The sequence below is a fragment of the Spea bombifrons genome, chromosome 1, assembly GCF_027358695.1.
Source record: "Spea bombifrons isolate aSpeBom1 chromosome 1, aSpeBom1.2.pri, whole genome shotgun sequence".
Taxonomy (NCBI): Eukaryota; Metazoa; Chordata; class Amphibia; order Anura; family Pelobatidae; genus Spea; species Spea bombifrons.
This window is the reverse complement of record NC_071087.1, coordinates 91019856-91037477: the sequence shown is the minus strand read 5'-3', so window position 1 is coordinate 91037477 and position 17622 is coordinate 91019856. Positions and strand designations below refer to the sequence as shown.

Sequence of the window (17622 nt, the reverse complement as noted above, 5' to 3'; positions counted from 1 at the left end):
CAGGGCCAACAGTAGAGCTATGCTGTTTCATTACCTTGTCTGTATTTAAGGAGCAATTCCCAAATGCCTCTGCGAGAATAAGGATCAACTCCTGCAGTGGGTTCATCAAGAATGATAACCTTTGATCCACCCACAAAGGCCAGTGCCACCGAGAGCTTCCTCTGCATACCACCTGCAAAAACAAACGTCAGGCTCTTGGTTAATGGGACAAGACCAGCCTTGGCATTACAAATTACGTAACTTTTATTGATACATATAATGCTTGGGAGCCTAGGCCAATCATGCAATACCAGCTAAGGAAGGATGATGTGCTGACCTAGGCTGGTGATCTAATGTTGTCTGATACTACAAAGACAAAATAGTGAGGTGTGGAAATGTTTTTGACCTAAACACCACCAAGTACAGTACCTGACAGCTGGCTTGTCTTGGCATTCTTCTTATTTGGAAGACCAACATCAATAATCATCTGCTCCATCTCTGCTTTCACCTTCTCCACTGAGAGCCCTTTCAGGCGTGCATAGAACCAGATGTGCTCTTCAACAGTCAGCCTGGAGGCAAGCAGTTATAAACATTCATCAGGAGAAATCTCCTATAGCCTCGCTGCAGTCATACAGACACTTCTACCATAACAAATGTTTAGGATAGCAAGCCAATGTTACAGTGCAAATAAAGCAAGCTAGAAACACAAATTTACCAGTCTACAAACAGTGTCCACTTTAGCATATACCCTCCTTGACATGATGTTACTGAAGCAGAGTTTTCTCATGGGGATGTGGGACATTATAAAAGAAAATGGTTAAGTATAGTATAGACAGACTACATCACCCACAATGCTCAACAAGTCTTACGTTCCTTATTATTGAACTGAATTTACGTATATAATACTTTGATGTATGGACACATTGTAAAAATCTGAATACGTTTTTGCTTTCAGCCAATGGGAAAAAAAAAAACTAAAAAAAACCAAAAACTAATAAGCATATGAGGAGGTGAAACATGTAGACAATGAAAAAAGACCAAGGACTGATTGAGTTTGAGTTTGAGTTTTTACATCAAGAAAAATTGGTAGACTAGATGGGCAAATTCTTTGTTTCTGTATGTTATTTAGGCTGTTTCTGTGAAAATGGCTTTACATGCTTCCGGTATTTGATCTGGAAAGACTCTACGAAAGCTCTATTACTTGTGACATGCACAACAAAGATCTAAATAACTCTCACTTTTAAAAAAATGTAACGTGTGTTACATTTCTTTGTTATGCCAATACTCAAACATACCGGAGAGACAAATTAATAAATCCATATGTATTTGAATACATTTCTTGGCTATATACCACCAATAGTAGCAGCATATGTCACAGTCATGGCCTATGATTTAAGGGTTTTGTTATTAAGATGTGTATCAACATGGATTTGTATTTGTATACTGGCACATAATCTATTTATTCACTGAAGTAGACATTAATTTAGCACATGATGACTATATGCTAAAGCAGACTCTTTCCTTTTACACAATCATTACTCCAATGGCACCCATATAATATATTTTTAGTATGTTGTATTTAAGAGTTTTATGGTTCATAAGTGTGTTGCATTACTCACATGTCGAAAAGTACATTGTGCTGGGGACAGACTCCTAAATTCTGCCGGATGGAGCTGAGCTCAGAGCGGATGTCTTTACCCATGATGTAAGCTGTACCCATAGTTGGTGGAAACAAGCCCGTTAATATGGACCTAAAAACAGGAGGTGAAAATCTTTTCACAAACATATAAAATGTTGCATTGTTACACTTTCCTTACAATCATTCTAGATTCAACCTTGTACATAACCCCAAAAGTCTTGAGCCTCACCATCTTCTCATTGCATATGTTAAGCAAACAGGGAAACCCAGGCCTACTGTGCCTGTGCGCTATTCTTTTTAAATGTTACTAAATATGACAAAATCGATTTGAGATCTGAAAAAAAGCACAATCTTACATGGTGGTTGTTTTTCCAGCTCCGTTATGACCAAGAAAAGATGTGATTTGGCCTTCATAGAAGCTCAGTGTGAGTCCATCCACTGCCACTTTTTTGCCATTTCGGTAAATTTTCACAAGGTTCTGAATGGAAACCCCAAGAGGAAGATGGCTGGGTTCCTCTTCCATGCAAACTGGGATAGGGGGCAACACAGAGGGGGATCAGACCCTTTATAAAATAATGTCCATACACAAACAATATGCTACTGTAGATAAAATAATTCTCGGTATAGAGACACCTACCCTCAGGTGATCGCTTCTGCATGGACTGAGGGTGGGTGCCCATTGAGGGTTCTTCTCCACACCAGTAAGACTTTGTGAACGGGAAGTACCACACTCTGGGAATTCCAAACTGACCTAATCAGAGGTCAAGAAGTAACAAGTTTTAACACAAAAATTCCGAACTCATACTTTGAGATCCAGAAGTAGATATTAGCACTGAACCATCCATTACTTAGTAACAATTACAAAGGAGAAAATCCCTCTAGTAGCTGTAACGGTTATCTGTATCTGGGTTTCCTTTGTTACCTGGGAAGACAGCTTCGATGTACCATGTCATGATCCCATACAGGAGGGTGTCAAAAAGCATCATGAAGGCTGATGTTGTGAGGTTATAACCATCTTCTTCTAGAGGGCTTTCTAAGAGGTTGTCCCACTGTGCCCCAACACCTTGCTCCTCAAAGAGTGCAAAAAATTCACAGCCAAATCCGAAGGCAACTGGGGATAAGAAGCTCTGCAAATACAGAACATAGTTTTTAAAATACAGAATAAATGATATTGTACACAATCTTCTAGCCAGCTTATCCCACAAACAAGAAAATAATTAAAAATGCCATTATACCAACACTAGCACACAAACATAGTGGACCTGAACATTACATTTTTATTTGGTTGTATTCTTGTACATATTTGTATTTGTTTAAATATATTTGAATAAATAAAACAAGCAACTAACATATGTTTGTGCTTTTAATTAAATATCTGTTGAAATGTGCAAATGTACTGTAAATAGAACCATAGAATTTGATGGCAGATAACAACCATTCGGCCCATCTAGTCTGCCTGGTTATTTTTTGCTGCTTTAAAGACCTAAACAGTCATTGGGGTTGATTTAGGATACCCTTATGGCTAACCCATGTATGTTCATATTTACTTACTGTGTTAACATCTACCACTTCTTCTGGGACGCTGTTCCACTTATCTATCACCTTATCAGTAAAGTTAATTTTCATTACATTACATCTAAGTCTCTGACCATCTAGTTTTTAATTACAAACTCTTTTTCTAGCATTCCTCATTGGAAATAAACTCCCCTACTGTACTTTGTTAAAACGCTTTAATTATGTAAATTAATGCCTAGGTTATGTTATACATGGATGCCTTCCCCAAGCATGTAGTAATAAAAAAACAACGTTTTCTATGTAAGATACATCAATTCAGGATTTTTCCTGTTAAGTGGCGTTAATAATTTCACTGACACTGAAAGCAGAAGAACAAATTTCCTCTTACAGCAAATATCTTGAGTGGGAAGCCGACGTAGTCCTGCCAGGCGACACACAGTACATACGGAAGATAGAGCGTAAAGTAGATGATTCCACCACAGGCTGCGGCCAGGTTAGCTCTGGAGAATATGGTGCTTATCAGGAAGCATTGTGAAATGGTCACCACCGCAAAGACGGACAAAAACACAAAGACCACGCTTGGGTCGCTGTATGGCAGCAGATTGCCCATCTATAAAAAAAAAAAAAACAAGCAGTTATGGTGCAGTTGGTATCAAGCAACAGGCCTAATTGCCTACAAGGTCACAAAGTTGGGATGAGCAGAGGGCAACAGATGCCTATTGTCTATGGCATAGTACATTGGAAATTAAACAATGTCTTTAACCATTGCTATATAAACTATTAGCAACGGGAGTTTAAGTGTTGCTTGATAACTGGTAATGCCACCCGTCAATATGACAAATTACTTCTATATATGCATCAATGTACAGTATCTGGATTACCTTTAGGATCAACACCAGAAGGCCAGCACTCATAAGTAACGGAATGAGACTGCTGATAAACCAACTCAGCCAAAGGATGCCATTGTCCAGGCCCATAATCCTCATGGTCTCCTTAAGACGAGCCTCCTTCTCATACACAATCCCTTTTATGATCACAGCAACGGAATAAATCCAAGCCAAAGTCATAAACAGTGGCAGTGATCGGCTCATGACCCGTAGAAATCTAAAGCCAACAGAACAGATTAAGTGCCAAAGACCGTGTTTAATATTGACTACATATGAGAAGAATGTTGTGCATACTACAATGCAAAAAAATAAAATAAAAATCTATAACTATATAATTCTGCACACACATCCATAACTACGTTATGTATAAAACATATTCTTTTGCGAAATATAACACGTCTACTTACCACAGTAACCTATTTAATGCTCCTGATGACCAATGGACATTCCATTAGTTACTTTGGCAAAAAGTTTTCATTCCTATTACCTAAGTTGCAGAAGCCCCTCTAATATTCCATAAATAATAATAACAGAGATATCTGTCCTGTCAGTGACATAGGTTTTTATAACTATGATGTTCTCTAGGTGCTATATCTGGCTACATTGACATTTCTGAATGCAATTTGCATGTTTTGTTCTTTTACAGCGTTTATAAAGCCCCTTTAAACATGCTTAGTAAAGCCTACCCGCAACTACAATGCTAAGGGGGGTCCTGCCCAGTACCCAACACACAATTCATTCAGGGAGCTGACAGCGGTGCATTAACTAATGCTTATGGTACTGGTTCACACCAGCAAACCCAAGCTCTGCTCTTATTGTGTCACATTTTTATTCGGTGAAAAAATGGTTAATTACAGCGCTTTTACTCACATGTCATCTACATAGCATGGATATGGCATCTGTTGTACATAGACTCCAGTCCTCTTCTCGGTGCCTGTTTGAACTCTAATAATAGCCTGTTCGATCACATCTTGGAGATAAGCAAAACCTCCCCATACATAGCGCATGTCTTCAAATGGATCAGCTCGGGGACCAGGGTCCCAGTAACTGAAAATAAAGAAGTTTGTAGTTATCAAATGTTTACCGTTAGTGCTATGTTTTATCAATTCTTTCCCTATTTCTTAAACAATTTAGACACATTTGACAAGCCCCTCCTTGTCAAAATCTCGAATGGTTACAAAGGTAAGGTAAGTGTTTTAAATTTATTTAACTAAACAGAATCACAGCTTGTGTTACTATTGTGAATTATGCTTGAACCCTCTGATCTCAGAGCTGTAAAGCTGAAGTGATCATTAAAGGTCTAGAGCTCTCACCTGTCTTTAATCTTATTGGTTCGCTCCACGTTATCAATGTCCATTCTGATCTTATATTTAACATGGTGAGGGAGATCTGTGCCATTGGTAGGAACATCTACGAAGACAACACCTGCCCAGAATTTCCTCTCATTCAGAAGCTTCGTGGATTTGGCAATGAGACCGTCTTCAGAATCCACTGGTTCCAATTTGTCCAAATTGACACACTGGAAATGTGCAATATTAACATATATGTATAATAATCTGTGTAACAGATAGCAAGTACATTCCAAACAGATGTTCCAGGCTGAAACCAGTGTACATTTACCAATAATTTAAATTATATTACCAAGAATATAATGCAGAACATGTTTATTCCTTTGTTACACACTAAACATGAAATAAGAAACTGATGGGTGTTTAATGGAATAGGGAGACAGCGAGCTAGTGCTTAATTCATGCATTGTGGATGCATGCTGCAAAACATAGCTTGTAGCCTCATGCAGGCGAATACATATAAAGACATTTTATGGGCAAACGGTGGCCCTAAACCTACCTCCATAAATCTTGACATGGTTAAGACAACACGGTCTGTCTCATTGAGGGCCTCCCTCCAGGTATAATAGGACCCACTCTCAGCTGTCACATTTCTTGGCTGTTTAGCCAGGAACCTTGAGATATCCTCTGCCGTCCACCCAGTCGAATTAAGTTGACGATCCAAGAAGTGCTTGCTTCCTTTATTGGTTAACAAAGTCTGTATGATAGACAGAATCATCTGAAAGTTACTCAAACAATCTTGTACAACCTTCCAGATGAAGAACACATTCCCAAAGCTTTCAGATCATCCTCACTTTTGCTTCCTGTGGTTAATGTATGTCCCTGTTTCAGTTTGCACATTGATTTACATAAACATCTTTAATAAATGCAGAAATAAAAAGCTGTACCAAAGTTGTCATCAACAACTACACATACAAAAAAGAATAATAATGCTTAGCTTGTCTGTTTTAAATATGTAACCTTGACAATAGTAAAACAATGAAAACTTAAAAATAAAAGAAATAAAAAACAGACACCCATCCGCGTGTGACACATAAGGAATGTGCAGTGGAAAGTTACAGCTGCTAAACTATTGAACAACATTGTTGGTACAAAATAAAATGATTTTTCCAAGTATAAAAAGTACAGGTATGGAAAATAATATAAAAACAAACCATTGACATGTGTAAACTTTTTATGTTATTATGGCAATTTAAATCCCAAATTTTATAGTTACCCACAACTAGGCCTGGAGTGCCCATTGGCAAGTCCCTGTCGAGACTGTGCCCAATGGTGCCTGCCACATCCCTTTATTGCAGCGTGTAAGGCAGATTCCATACTTTATTACTTATCCAACTTCTGGAAACTCACAGAAGAAATATAAGGTTGTGCAACTGACCAATTTTCATCCCCACTCTGGCCCTGGGCATAGCCATATCATGTAGGGAAACCAGGTGGTCTGTCCCGCATTGAGCTGGTAGGTTATTTCTTATGTTGGTGTGTTGAAATTGTTAGGTTTATAAGTAGATATATGGCTTTATATCATATAGATAGTGAGGCATTAAAAGCAGCCACAGAAGGTTTCAAACACTAACCCGGATAAGATCCACCTCTTCGCTGTCTTCCATGAACTTTTTGATCTGAGGACGAATTTCTTCCCACATTGCACCAAGATCCTGGAACACGCTGAATTCCTGGAACGTTTTGTTGACCTGAAATAGAGAGCGCTATAATCTAAATATGAATCACTTACACACTAGTACTCAGGTAACAGAGAAGTTATGCATTCCACGCTACTTCCTTCATTCCAAAATGAAACTCCAACTTTAAAAAGTAATGTAATAACTAGGAAAGCTGGGCTAAGGTGCGAGTTGCCAATAGGTACCAAATAAGGATCCTTAGGCCACCACACTTCATTCTCAATCCAAGACCAGCAGCCAGGATGGACAACCCTATAATGTTTGCCATGGCATCTGGCGGGGTGACTTCTTTACAGATCTTGTGCAGGTTTGTGCTTCTGAATTCAAATGAGTTTTGAGACCAAAAAAAAGGCACAATTGCGACTTTTTATTTACGAAATGTGACTTTTCACTTATCTTCCATCTTCATTAAATATAATGCTGTATAATGATTGGCATAGATTTATAGTACAATAAAGTAGCAATAAGGTACACCTTTCTTAAATTAATAAACAGTCACGACAAAGCTCGTACATGTTTGGGCTCACAATGCATTTTCCTTATGGGGTTTAAGGACAACCTGTTGTACTTAAGGGGTTAACTTAGCACAGACACAGTTTCATACATAAGTTCCATAGTTAACATAGCTCTGGCTCTCATCAGAGAGCTTTCATCAGCGCCAAATGCAGGTTTGCAGTCTCTTATTTGTTTCAAATGTTTGATTGACTTTATCCCTGCAGTGCTATGGGCTTCATTCTAGTACACCTTAAAAGGTTTTAAAAGCAAAAATGCAGATTATTAGGTATTTTTTGTCTAAAATACATACATACAAGGAAATACATATTGCGGGCTAGTACAAAATGAAACATAAAGAAAGGCTGTCACTGTAAATGTATTTCTCCCGATGCACAACACGAATAAACATGTTATCACTTTAGTAGATTATGCTCTGGAAAACTGCCACATGCGGGGAAACAGTTGTTGGATTGTACAAGCACTGATCATGCCTAATGAATAAAAGATGGCCAAACCGAGGCTCTTGAAGGTTCTTACCTCGGCCATTAGCATCTGCGTGGCTGGAGTGTTGGGGGTATAAAGGATTTTGCCTACGAGTAAAGGCTTCAGAGCTCTCCAGATCATTCTGTACAGTGTGCTGGACTCCAGGGTCATCATCAACTCATTGCAATAAGGCGCTAGAGGAACAAAAATGCATTGTAAGAGAACTGTAGGTCCAATAGAAATTCTTACATTTTCCCAAAAAACTTCAATAAGTGGTTATTTGAGGCTCTGGTAGGCTGGGCAAAACTTTTGTTAATGAGACCCCTCTTCTGCCTTACCCTACATTCTGAATTTTTTGGAACTTTATTTATCCACTGGACAAAAAATGGCCTCCCTTAGCAACATAAACTATACTATAAGCACTGTCTCTTCTAGAACTAATTTTAGCAAGGCAATGCAAAGCTGATATCCTATTTTTATAGTTACAACCCAGTCCTTTTTAGGGACAAAGGTAAAACACAGGGGCCCTTGTGAGCAACCAGGGAATCTAACCCAGGGCTTGACAAATTTGTTGTGAATCTAGGCGCCAGCTAAAAAAGTTAGGAGCCAGGATTTTTTTTTAAACTAACAGTTGGTTAGGAGTGATCTGATCATCATCAGCCCACTTACTAAACTCACAGCATTTGACCTGGAAGCACCCTGGACTTTCAGGTCAGTGCTGTTTTTTTGGGGTTTTTTTTTAAATAATTTTTTTTTGATATATATATTTTTTTTAACACTTTCAATGCTGATGTTCCATTGGAGCACAGCATTGATTGATATTTAGTGCCCACAAGCTTGTGGGGACAAATGTTAACCCCTGCAATGCCACGAATGTGTTATAAACAATTGTGGAATTGAAGGGGTTAACGCTGCACTGTCGCTCTCATGGAGCGATCAGGCAGCAGGGGGGTGTTGGGGCTGGTCTCCACACTCATGTGGAGACCAAAGAACCCTCTCCCCCTGTCACTGAAGCTGCCTCTGGCAGCTGGGAAGCAATTGCTGGTCTACAGACCAGCCATTGCAGGGGGGAGTCTCTGATGACTGCTGTAGGCTTCCATGCCTACAGGAGTCATCAAACGGCTTGTGGGGGCTCGTTTTTGCTGTTGCTGGTCTGCCTGGACTTCCAGGCAGACCACCAGCAGCAGAGCCCCTTGAAAAACGGGAATTAACCCCTAAATGCCGCGATCGCGGCATTGAAGGGGTTAACGCTGCCCTGTCGCTCTCATGGAGCGATCAGGCAGCAGGGGGATGTTGTGTCAGGTCCCCACACTTGTGTGGGGACCCAATCAACACTGAACCCCCTTTCCTGAAGCTGCCTGTGGCAGCTGAAAACGCTATTGCAGGTTTCTCGGCAATCGCGGTTTCAGCCTACAGGATCACTCCGTGGGAGTGATCACAGGCTCGGGGCGGGCTCGGAGTGGCTGTGCTGTCTGCCCAGACTCCTGGGCAGACAGCAACAGCAGCGCCCCCGCGTGGTGACACGGGGGCATTTTTTTGTGACTGTAAGAGGCTGACAAACTCCTAGGCGCCAGGACAAAATTCTGAGTCGCCATGGCGACCTGGCGCCTGGGATTTGTCGAGCCCTGATCTAACCCTATGCAAAGCTGATCCACAGGCCAAAAACCAAGTTAGCTGGTACCTTTTGTCTTACAAATTCACCCCTTGGCAATTCCAGCCTTACGTAAGAGTAATAAGTTGTCACAATACACCTTTTGTATTACTTCATCAAAACCCTATCCCCCTGCAGCGAACAGTGCTAATTATGTTATTTATACAACGTCAAAGATTATAAACAGATTTTCTTTTTAAATTTGAATTCTAGTTAGCCAAAGAGACTTGTTTCAACACACGTTTCTGCGCCACAATAAACAATACATTCATCCTTTATATTACTGGCTTGTACAGTCGACATAAGACTCTTAACCTGGGTAAAGAAAGCAAATGGATTGTTTTTTTCACCAATCTGCCAATCTGGTCATAATAATAACTGAGCTTGCGGAAAATCAAGAAGAGGGGTTTCGGTATAGACTGCATGCTACTGGCTGTGGTGGCAACACTCTTTGGTATAGTTACCCTCCAAGCTGGATATATATCATAGGTTAAGAATACGCTATTTGAAGTAAATGTGACCCTTACTAAATAAACCCATTCAGTTCATAATTAGAATGGAACTGGAACAGAAAACAATGTATGTTTAATAAAGTCTGTAGTCAAATATGGAGTGATTACTAACAAATAATTGGGCATTATTAACAAGTTTAAGTGTGTGTAAGTGTAGGAAGCTTTAAACACTTTTTTGAAACATATATCAAGGACATGACAGTGAAATAAAGATTGATCAGTCACTTAGTACAGCTATAGGACATCATCTAACCTACCACCTTAAGGCAATAATAAGCAAAGGGATCATAAGATATCTTGAATTATTCACATACTTGTGGAATTGTCATATGTGACTTGTGATTCTTCCTCTGTCCCGTTCCCTTCGTCTCCTCCAAATAATGCCTTGTAGTTGTTATCCTCGTACCAGTTGAGAGATTTGATCTTTAGTCCTCCGCCCTCAGGGTGTCCACACACAATACGAGAGACCGCCTGGTACAATAAGGTCGGCGAAGAAGTGGAATTTCCACTGGTGAGGAACATCACCTCCTGCCTCATGTCTGCCCAACTTTTCTTGGTTGTAACCTAAAAGGGTGTATGAATAATATCGGCTTAAATCTTTATGTTATCATTCGAAGATCATATATGATGGGATGACCACTGGCATTAAATTATTTATTTAATTACTTCAGTGAACGGAAAAGTAACCTGTTGTCACTTTGCACTTGTAATATGTGTGATTTCATAAAGGTGCTGTTCCACATACAAAACTTCTACCATGAAATCTGCTTGAATACCCAAATCCTTCCCAAAGATAATTCTCAATTTTCCAATTAAAGTTTTGCTGAATTCATAATTTTTTATCGGAACATTTACTTGTCTTGTGGCAAATGATGGAGATATGAAATGGAGACGGTAATTAGATCGGGCAAGAGCAATATAAAAACTCTACATATCCGCACTTTTGGATTGTGATATTGTGCCATTGGGTTTTTAATTTATTTTGTAGAATCATGGCATGTGTAGTTGTGCAACTAAACCTTCAAAAGAATGACTATAATGTCAGAACTTTTTAATTCTGTTATATAAAAATGTGAACATTCGTTTACTTTAAAGATGTCACCACTTTATCTCTGTAAAAGTCACTGCATGTTACTGCGATAGTAAAGAGTCATTTCCCGTTGTTCTCAGTCTATTGACGAGAAAATTTTGCAGGGCTATGTGTTGGCCCAGACACAAACGGTACACAGTGTTCCGTACAATAGAAAGAAAAGTCTGAGGTTTTTTTCTCCAGAGTACGAGTTAACGCCTACTCTGGGATGGCTGCCAATTTCTTGTTCCTGAAGTCATTTAGCCACATCAGCAAGATAGGAATCACATTTTTTCCATTTCTATACTCGCTGGCCTAGACATGGGAGCAGTGCAGTATGAAGAAAGCAGCTGCAATAAGATCCCACGGTATATACAAGTCAGACAAGTACACGCAAGACTCCGATAATCATTAAAATGTACTACACAAAATACAATTATTTTGTACAATCATACATAAATAAGATGGGGTTCCTCAACAGAAAAGCGGATTCAAAAGCAGATGCAGTGTTGGTGAAGCCTATGATTTAATGTACTGTAAGCATAAAAGATACAAATTGTATAATTAAGAAATGATACGCAACATAAAGGTATCACCAAGCTTGTATTATTATAATTCAAGCAACAGGACACATTACGATCTACTATTGCTTATTTAAGACAGCCACTAAGTGGCACTGCAGCAGCTCTTTAAGAACGTCCCTATTACTTACCTCTCGTGCAAGTTGGCCCAAGCTTTCCAGCAAGTTTTCTGTTACTTCTTTCAATATAGGGAAGGAATTTGACGACATCTCTTTCTATATTTGTGGAAATCAAAAGAAAACATTGGTCACTTTGAAGGTTTGATGGTGCACCATAATTCTGTTTCACTGAAATAAACCCTTCAATTTAGGTTGTGGAAAGGTCATAATTAGTTCCAACAGACTATTTTTGTACACGGAGTTCCATAGTGTCACGGTCTTGCAGCTCACGGTGGCATTGATATTTAAATGCTGTTCTTGACTCCATCTGAAGGACAGACCCTGTCATGTTTTATTTACTCTGCTGGGGTTTCACGGGCATTACTGGTGTGCCCCAAAACTACCAAAAGCACATACCACAATTTTTTTTTTTTTATCACATTTATCCTCTCCTGATCCTTATTTACCATTACATTTCCCCTCTCCTCTCTCCACCATCCACAAATATCACCCACGCAGGTTAACATCCCCCCCCTCCTGTCCATAACCCCTCTATCTCCATGATATCAAACAAACTGAGTTTGTTGTGTTACCCCTTGGACATTGGAAAAAAATCCCAAACAATTTGGCATCAGCTATATGATTTTTGGAACCATTTTTGTTACCCCTGATAATTCAAAGTCGCAGCTGTGAGCTAATTTTATTTCATCGTTATGTAATCCTCGTACACCCAAATGCTGTGTACACAATTTTGGATTTGGAACAATGGTGATCTGTGCGTTCCCAAAGACATGTAGTTCCCCATGCCTTTGGAAAACTGCTTTATTGTCGCTTGGTACATGAACAAAGACTCTGAAAGCCTTGAACGACTGAATAACTCCATAAAAATGCAAAGCGTCCCCATCCAAACAATACTCTTGTGTGTACAAAAGTTATGTCATAGGTCTTGTGACCCTTCTTTGTCAAACGTTGAACACAACAATATAACGGCAAATGATTTCTATTGCAGAAAATGTGCCATCAACGCCTTAAAAATATGCATTCATCGAAGACATAAAATGGAAATGCAATTATACTCATTTTAACGACTACGGTGCTCAGAATGTTTATGGTTTCTCAGAATATTCCCAATGGAATTCTGGGTAATATGTGAAAAGTAACTGGTTTAACATTTGCAGGCTGTAGCACACACTGTGACCATATGGAAGTATAAAAGCACAGAACCCACTGTCAAATAATAGTTTTTTTTCTCTTAACCTGTTCTTTTGTGACTACTATAAAAAAAATACTCAGTAAATTGTATAGCCCTAAAATTAGCATTTCCTAAGAACAACTACAAAGAGGATGATTTATAATGATGTGGCATGAGCAAAAACAGGGGGGGGGTACTGAAAAGTTCACCAATAAAAAAAAGTGATGGCATGGCATCCACAGAGGGTTGGACTTGAAATGTTGTAATTATGGCGACCAGCTGGTTATGAGCGACTGCACGTTACGTTTTTATGCTGTCACAGCATGGGGCAAAGCATATCCAGCTGGCGGCCGCTCTATGCCAGAATCCATGAGTATGGAGCTCAGTTGGCCAATGACCCACTGTGCCAGATGGCCAGTCCAAGCTTGCATCCATTTCAGGAACGCACAAAGGCTGGTAACTGAATTTTCGAGTGCCCATTGATAGATTAGCTGTTGAATTTGGCCAAGTTGGGCAAACTGGATATCCCAAGCACCTATTCACTGAAAAGTGTGAAAGAAAACACTAGAAGATCTCAGGCATACAAGAGCATGTTCCAAATATGAAAACATTTTCTGTCTACCATAGTCCTACCTTCTGGTCACTGACTGCCTTATTAAACAAAGCCCCGCTTTCATTTTACCAGTAAGTTTTTATGTAGAATAATGTTCTATAAAAAAAAAATGCCCATTTAGGAGAGAGGTGTCTGAGCAGTAACAAATAAGCTGGTTTTAAATAGCGGACAGGCAGGCAGGCATACTGCTCATATGGTAACATCGTGAAAAGCCTAAAAGCTTTATCACATAACACTTATGCTGCAGTTATCACAGTTACTTTTCCACTATTTCCTTTTTTGTATTTTTCCATACGGCAGCAAAAGATAAACCACACAAGGTGGTGCTCTGTTTCCCAGCTTCTGGATTTGACTAGTTTGACACCAGTCAGCTTGTTCTGTTATCTATGTTGTTGCAAAAATAAATTGCAGCTGATCTGTACATTTAGATTTTAGGTTCATTTTTCCTGAGGCTTGTAAAAAACAAATGTCAGCATTAAAGTAATAGAATGAAACCTGGAATTCCTTGAAAACCACACTACTTGGATATAACTGCTCTGCTGTGTGATTAAATATATTATAAGGTATTTTATATCGCAATTCTTTTTTTAAAAAGGGATAAGAGTGTCTCATAAGTTTACACTCAATTTATGTTTCATTCTCTGCTAGATTGTTTTCATATGATCATTAGTTCATATTATTATTTATTTGTTAACCAAAATTATTTGTTAACCAAATGCTCAGTGAGCCATGATGGCGGTACTTGAGTGACAGATCTGGCCCTTCAGCGTGTGACCGTTGGATAGATACACATAGCCGCACACTACTAGAGTGTACAAGCATATACTGGTTAAGAAGGGGAAGAAGAGCTTACATGCTGTTAGGAAGTTGAGGTGGATTTAGACAGATATAATCCTGTTTTGGGTCTAAATGGCTGTGTCTTGTAACATGTCATGGCACATTAATTAATGCAAGGTGCCAACATTGCACAAAAATAACTTCAAGTGTGTCTGCCAATAAATATTTACAGAAGTCATTTACACGAGCTACTATTAAGGGCATCTTATATATCAATACAATACTTAAATCAGCATGCCGTATTTAATAAATTCCAATAGGGTCTATAGGTCACACAGGAAAGGAGATTTTTTGGAAACTAACTATTATGGCATTTTTTGTCACTTTTAATGTATTACTGTGCCTTTCGCTTTTTGCCTGGCATGCTGCCCACTGAATAACTAGGGCAGTATTAATTTAATGAACTCAACACGATGAGATGTGTCAGTAGATGGGGAGCTGCTGGGAGGAAGCCATGCACCTGGTACTAGCATATATTCCACCAACTGAAGCTTATCTTACACTTACACTCTGCATGTTGACCGAAGGACAGAACTGAACCCTCTCTGCTACGTCTTATCACCATGCTTAAGTACTGTTAATCTATGTGACCTTGGAAACACGCTCACAGTCTCTCTGGTCTCCCAGTTTCACCCCTTCTTTGCCTTAACCTAATGTAACATCACCGTGATCGTCTGCAGATATCTTAGTTCTATCTGCAGATTTCAACTATGCCATACCCATGATGACCCATTTTACAAATGTACTGTACCGAAAGTCAAACCTTTTTCTTGCAAAACTAAACATGATGTTTCCTTTAAAAAAAAACAAAAAACATTCAGGGCATTTGTTTACTGTACGTTAGTAGGTATATTGTATTGACTAATGCCCATTCTGAATATGTCTGAGCAAACAACTCGAGCCTATTGTTCACTTACTGTAATGGGCTTCAGAAGGTCAATATTGGAACGGAATTCCTGCTCCAACAGATTAAGCTTCTCCTCAGGAAGGGCACAGATAACTGCTTGGCTGAGATTTGCCACATCCTCGTTCTGAATGGTCACATATTCTGCCAACCTGGAGCTATTACACAGATCCTTTAAATGTATTTGAAACCCAGACACCAAGACCTACAAGAAAATAAACACAGATTTCTGCCTTAAAATAAGTGAACCATTTGGGTTAAGTACAATGTGTCTCAAAACAAAAACTTAATTAATAAATTAAATGGTACAGGCCAGTCAGGAGGGCCCCAATGGAACATAGTCTTGAGGCCTATAAAGCCAATCCAAAGTATTGTCAACCATTTGTAGCATATTTGAAAATGACCATTGTTGGCTTTAGCACATTTTAGCATTTTTATTTGATTAGGGAAGTTTCAATTTAGGCAAACAATCTATTAGTACCAGACTATGGAAATTCCCCACTATGTTGCATTTCAGTTCAAAGGGTTTGGGTAATCTATGGCATTACTTTAAAGTCCTACCTGCTCCAACTTGAGATTGGCATTCATTATCTCTTCTACCACGATGGAAGGCATACTAATGTTGTGCTGAAGAAACGTTGTGAATTTCTCATCATCCATTAGAAAATCTCGTAGTTTCAAACCTGGCCAAAAAATGAGACACATTTGTCTACTTAGTAAACGCAATCATTAAGCACATATAGACCAAACAACACAGTACACTACTCTGTATTTCAAGAACACAAAAGATGGTGAATTTTATTCAAACCAGTATTTATATAAAGCAGAAGCATCTCTATCAAAAACAAAAACCCCACAAAACGTTTTTCCCATCTTGGAAGTAATATCCAGGTTACTGGCGGTCACTGCCTTCTTAACGTTTCTGTTGTGCCAATTTTCCTGAGGCCTTTTTGGCTCACATGAGATAAAACAGATTTGGAAAAGAAGAGGAGAGAGAATAAGGTCACTTTAGGGCAATAGCACAGCTTGTTGAGTAGAGTAGTTTTTTTAACGGGCTGGTGCACATGTATGTCATCACACACAATACTCTCTAGCATAAATTCATAGAACACAGTGTTGATTCCTATTTTAGGGAATTGGTAGTCGGCAAAAGGAGGTAAAAGCACAGCTCCCATCACTCTTGGCTAGGCCGAGATGTTGTAGTTCGACACTGAATGGCAAGAAGAGATACAGTGGACGTCCTTAAGGTAGTTCACTTACATGTTCACTAACACATCAGTTTCTTGATCCAAGGAGAGATCTGACTGCCATTCTGGGGTAAAGAAGTATTTTTGTTCTTTTGGATCATCAGCAATTAACAGATATGGGAAAGGCTGAATTTGATGGACGCATTTCTTTCTTTTTTCCCAGCCTATATAACTATGTAAATATGTAACTATGTAGGTGATGAAACCTACTAACACTTAAGTTGTGTATCTGACCAATAAAGACTTGTCTAGTAGACCATGTCAAAAATTCACAAGCAACTCACACATTTTCTGGTACTGGATAGGGTTGTCGCTTAGTCAATATTAGCTGTAGTAGTAAATAGTTTTTTATATATGCAATGGCTATTGAACCACATTTTACAATGATATCAGTAGGTAACTGTACTAAGAGTTTTTGGAGATGTTCTGGAGCCCAGTATACTTTTCAGACAAGATATTTGTTGGACTCTTCTTCCAATGTAATTGTTCCCCTTTAGCAGGAATGTGTCATGCATACTTTCCATATAACGTGTCACAGAAAAGATCTACAGCCAAGACGTTTGCTCAGATCCTCGTAACCTAAAACTGCACCTTATTTTTGTGCTTTGCTACTGACATTCCTCCCTGAGATGTTAACTCATCTGTAAGGTCTACACAGGCTGCTTAGTGAAGCAAACTATTTTAAAGGAACCTTCAACTTGTCAACATAATACATATGCTTTCCAAGTAACCTGATCTGAGCTAAGTGATCCGTGGCAATAATAACCACTAGGACATAACATTTTCACCAATAACCTGATGATGTTCCATCTAACACAAGGAATCTGCTTACATGAAAGGTTGCTGAATGTAATATAATAACACAATCTTCATCAATTCCGTGTCCATAGTA

The 17622-nt window shown here is 39.0% G+C and overlaps 1 protein-coding gene across 2 annotated transcripts in view; it reads right to left on the bottom strand.

Annotated features, from left to right (window-relative positions):
• The window catches only part of ABCA1 (ATP binding cassette subfamily A member 1), a 63810-nt gene that overhangs the window by 18254 nt on the left and 27934 nt on the right, over positions 1 to 17622 (bottom strand). For both annotated transcript variants that reach the window (XM_053465876.1, XM_053465877.1), the window contains exons 6-22: positions 16045 to 16166; positions 15497 to 15688; positions 11971 to 12054; positions 10504 to 10753; positions 8081 to 8220; positions 6944 to 7060; positions 5869 to 6066; positions 5334 to 5539; positions 4891 to 5067; positions 4015 to 4237; positions 3522 to 3743; positions 2541 to 2745; positions 2256 to 2369; positions 1975 to 2146; positions 1599 to 1730; positions 409 to 548; positions 35 to 172 (exon numbers count right to left, since the gene is read on the bottom strand). In XM_053465876.1, the coding sequence (XP_053321851.1) occupies positions 35 to 172; positions 409 to 548; positions 1599 to 1730; positions 1975 to 2146; positions 2256 to 2369; positions 2541 to 2745; positions 3522 to 3743; positions 4015 to 4237; positions 4891 to 5067; positions 5334 to 5539; positions 5869 to 6066; positions 6944 to 7060; positions 8081 to 8220; positions 10504 to 10753; positions 11971 to 12054; positions 15497 to 15688; positions 16045 to 16166 (2832 nt within the window). The remainder of the gene's footprint in view (positions 1 to 34; positions 173 to 408; positions 549 to 1598; positions 1731 to 1974; positions 2147 to 2255; positions 2370 to 2540; positions 2746 to 3521; positions 3744 to 4014; positions 4238 to 4890; positions 5068 to 5333; positions 5540 to 5868; positions 6067 to 6943; positions 7061 to 8080; positions 8221 to 10503; positions 10754 to 11970; positions 12055 to 15496; positions 15689 to 16044; positions 16167 to 17622) is intronic.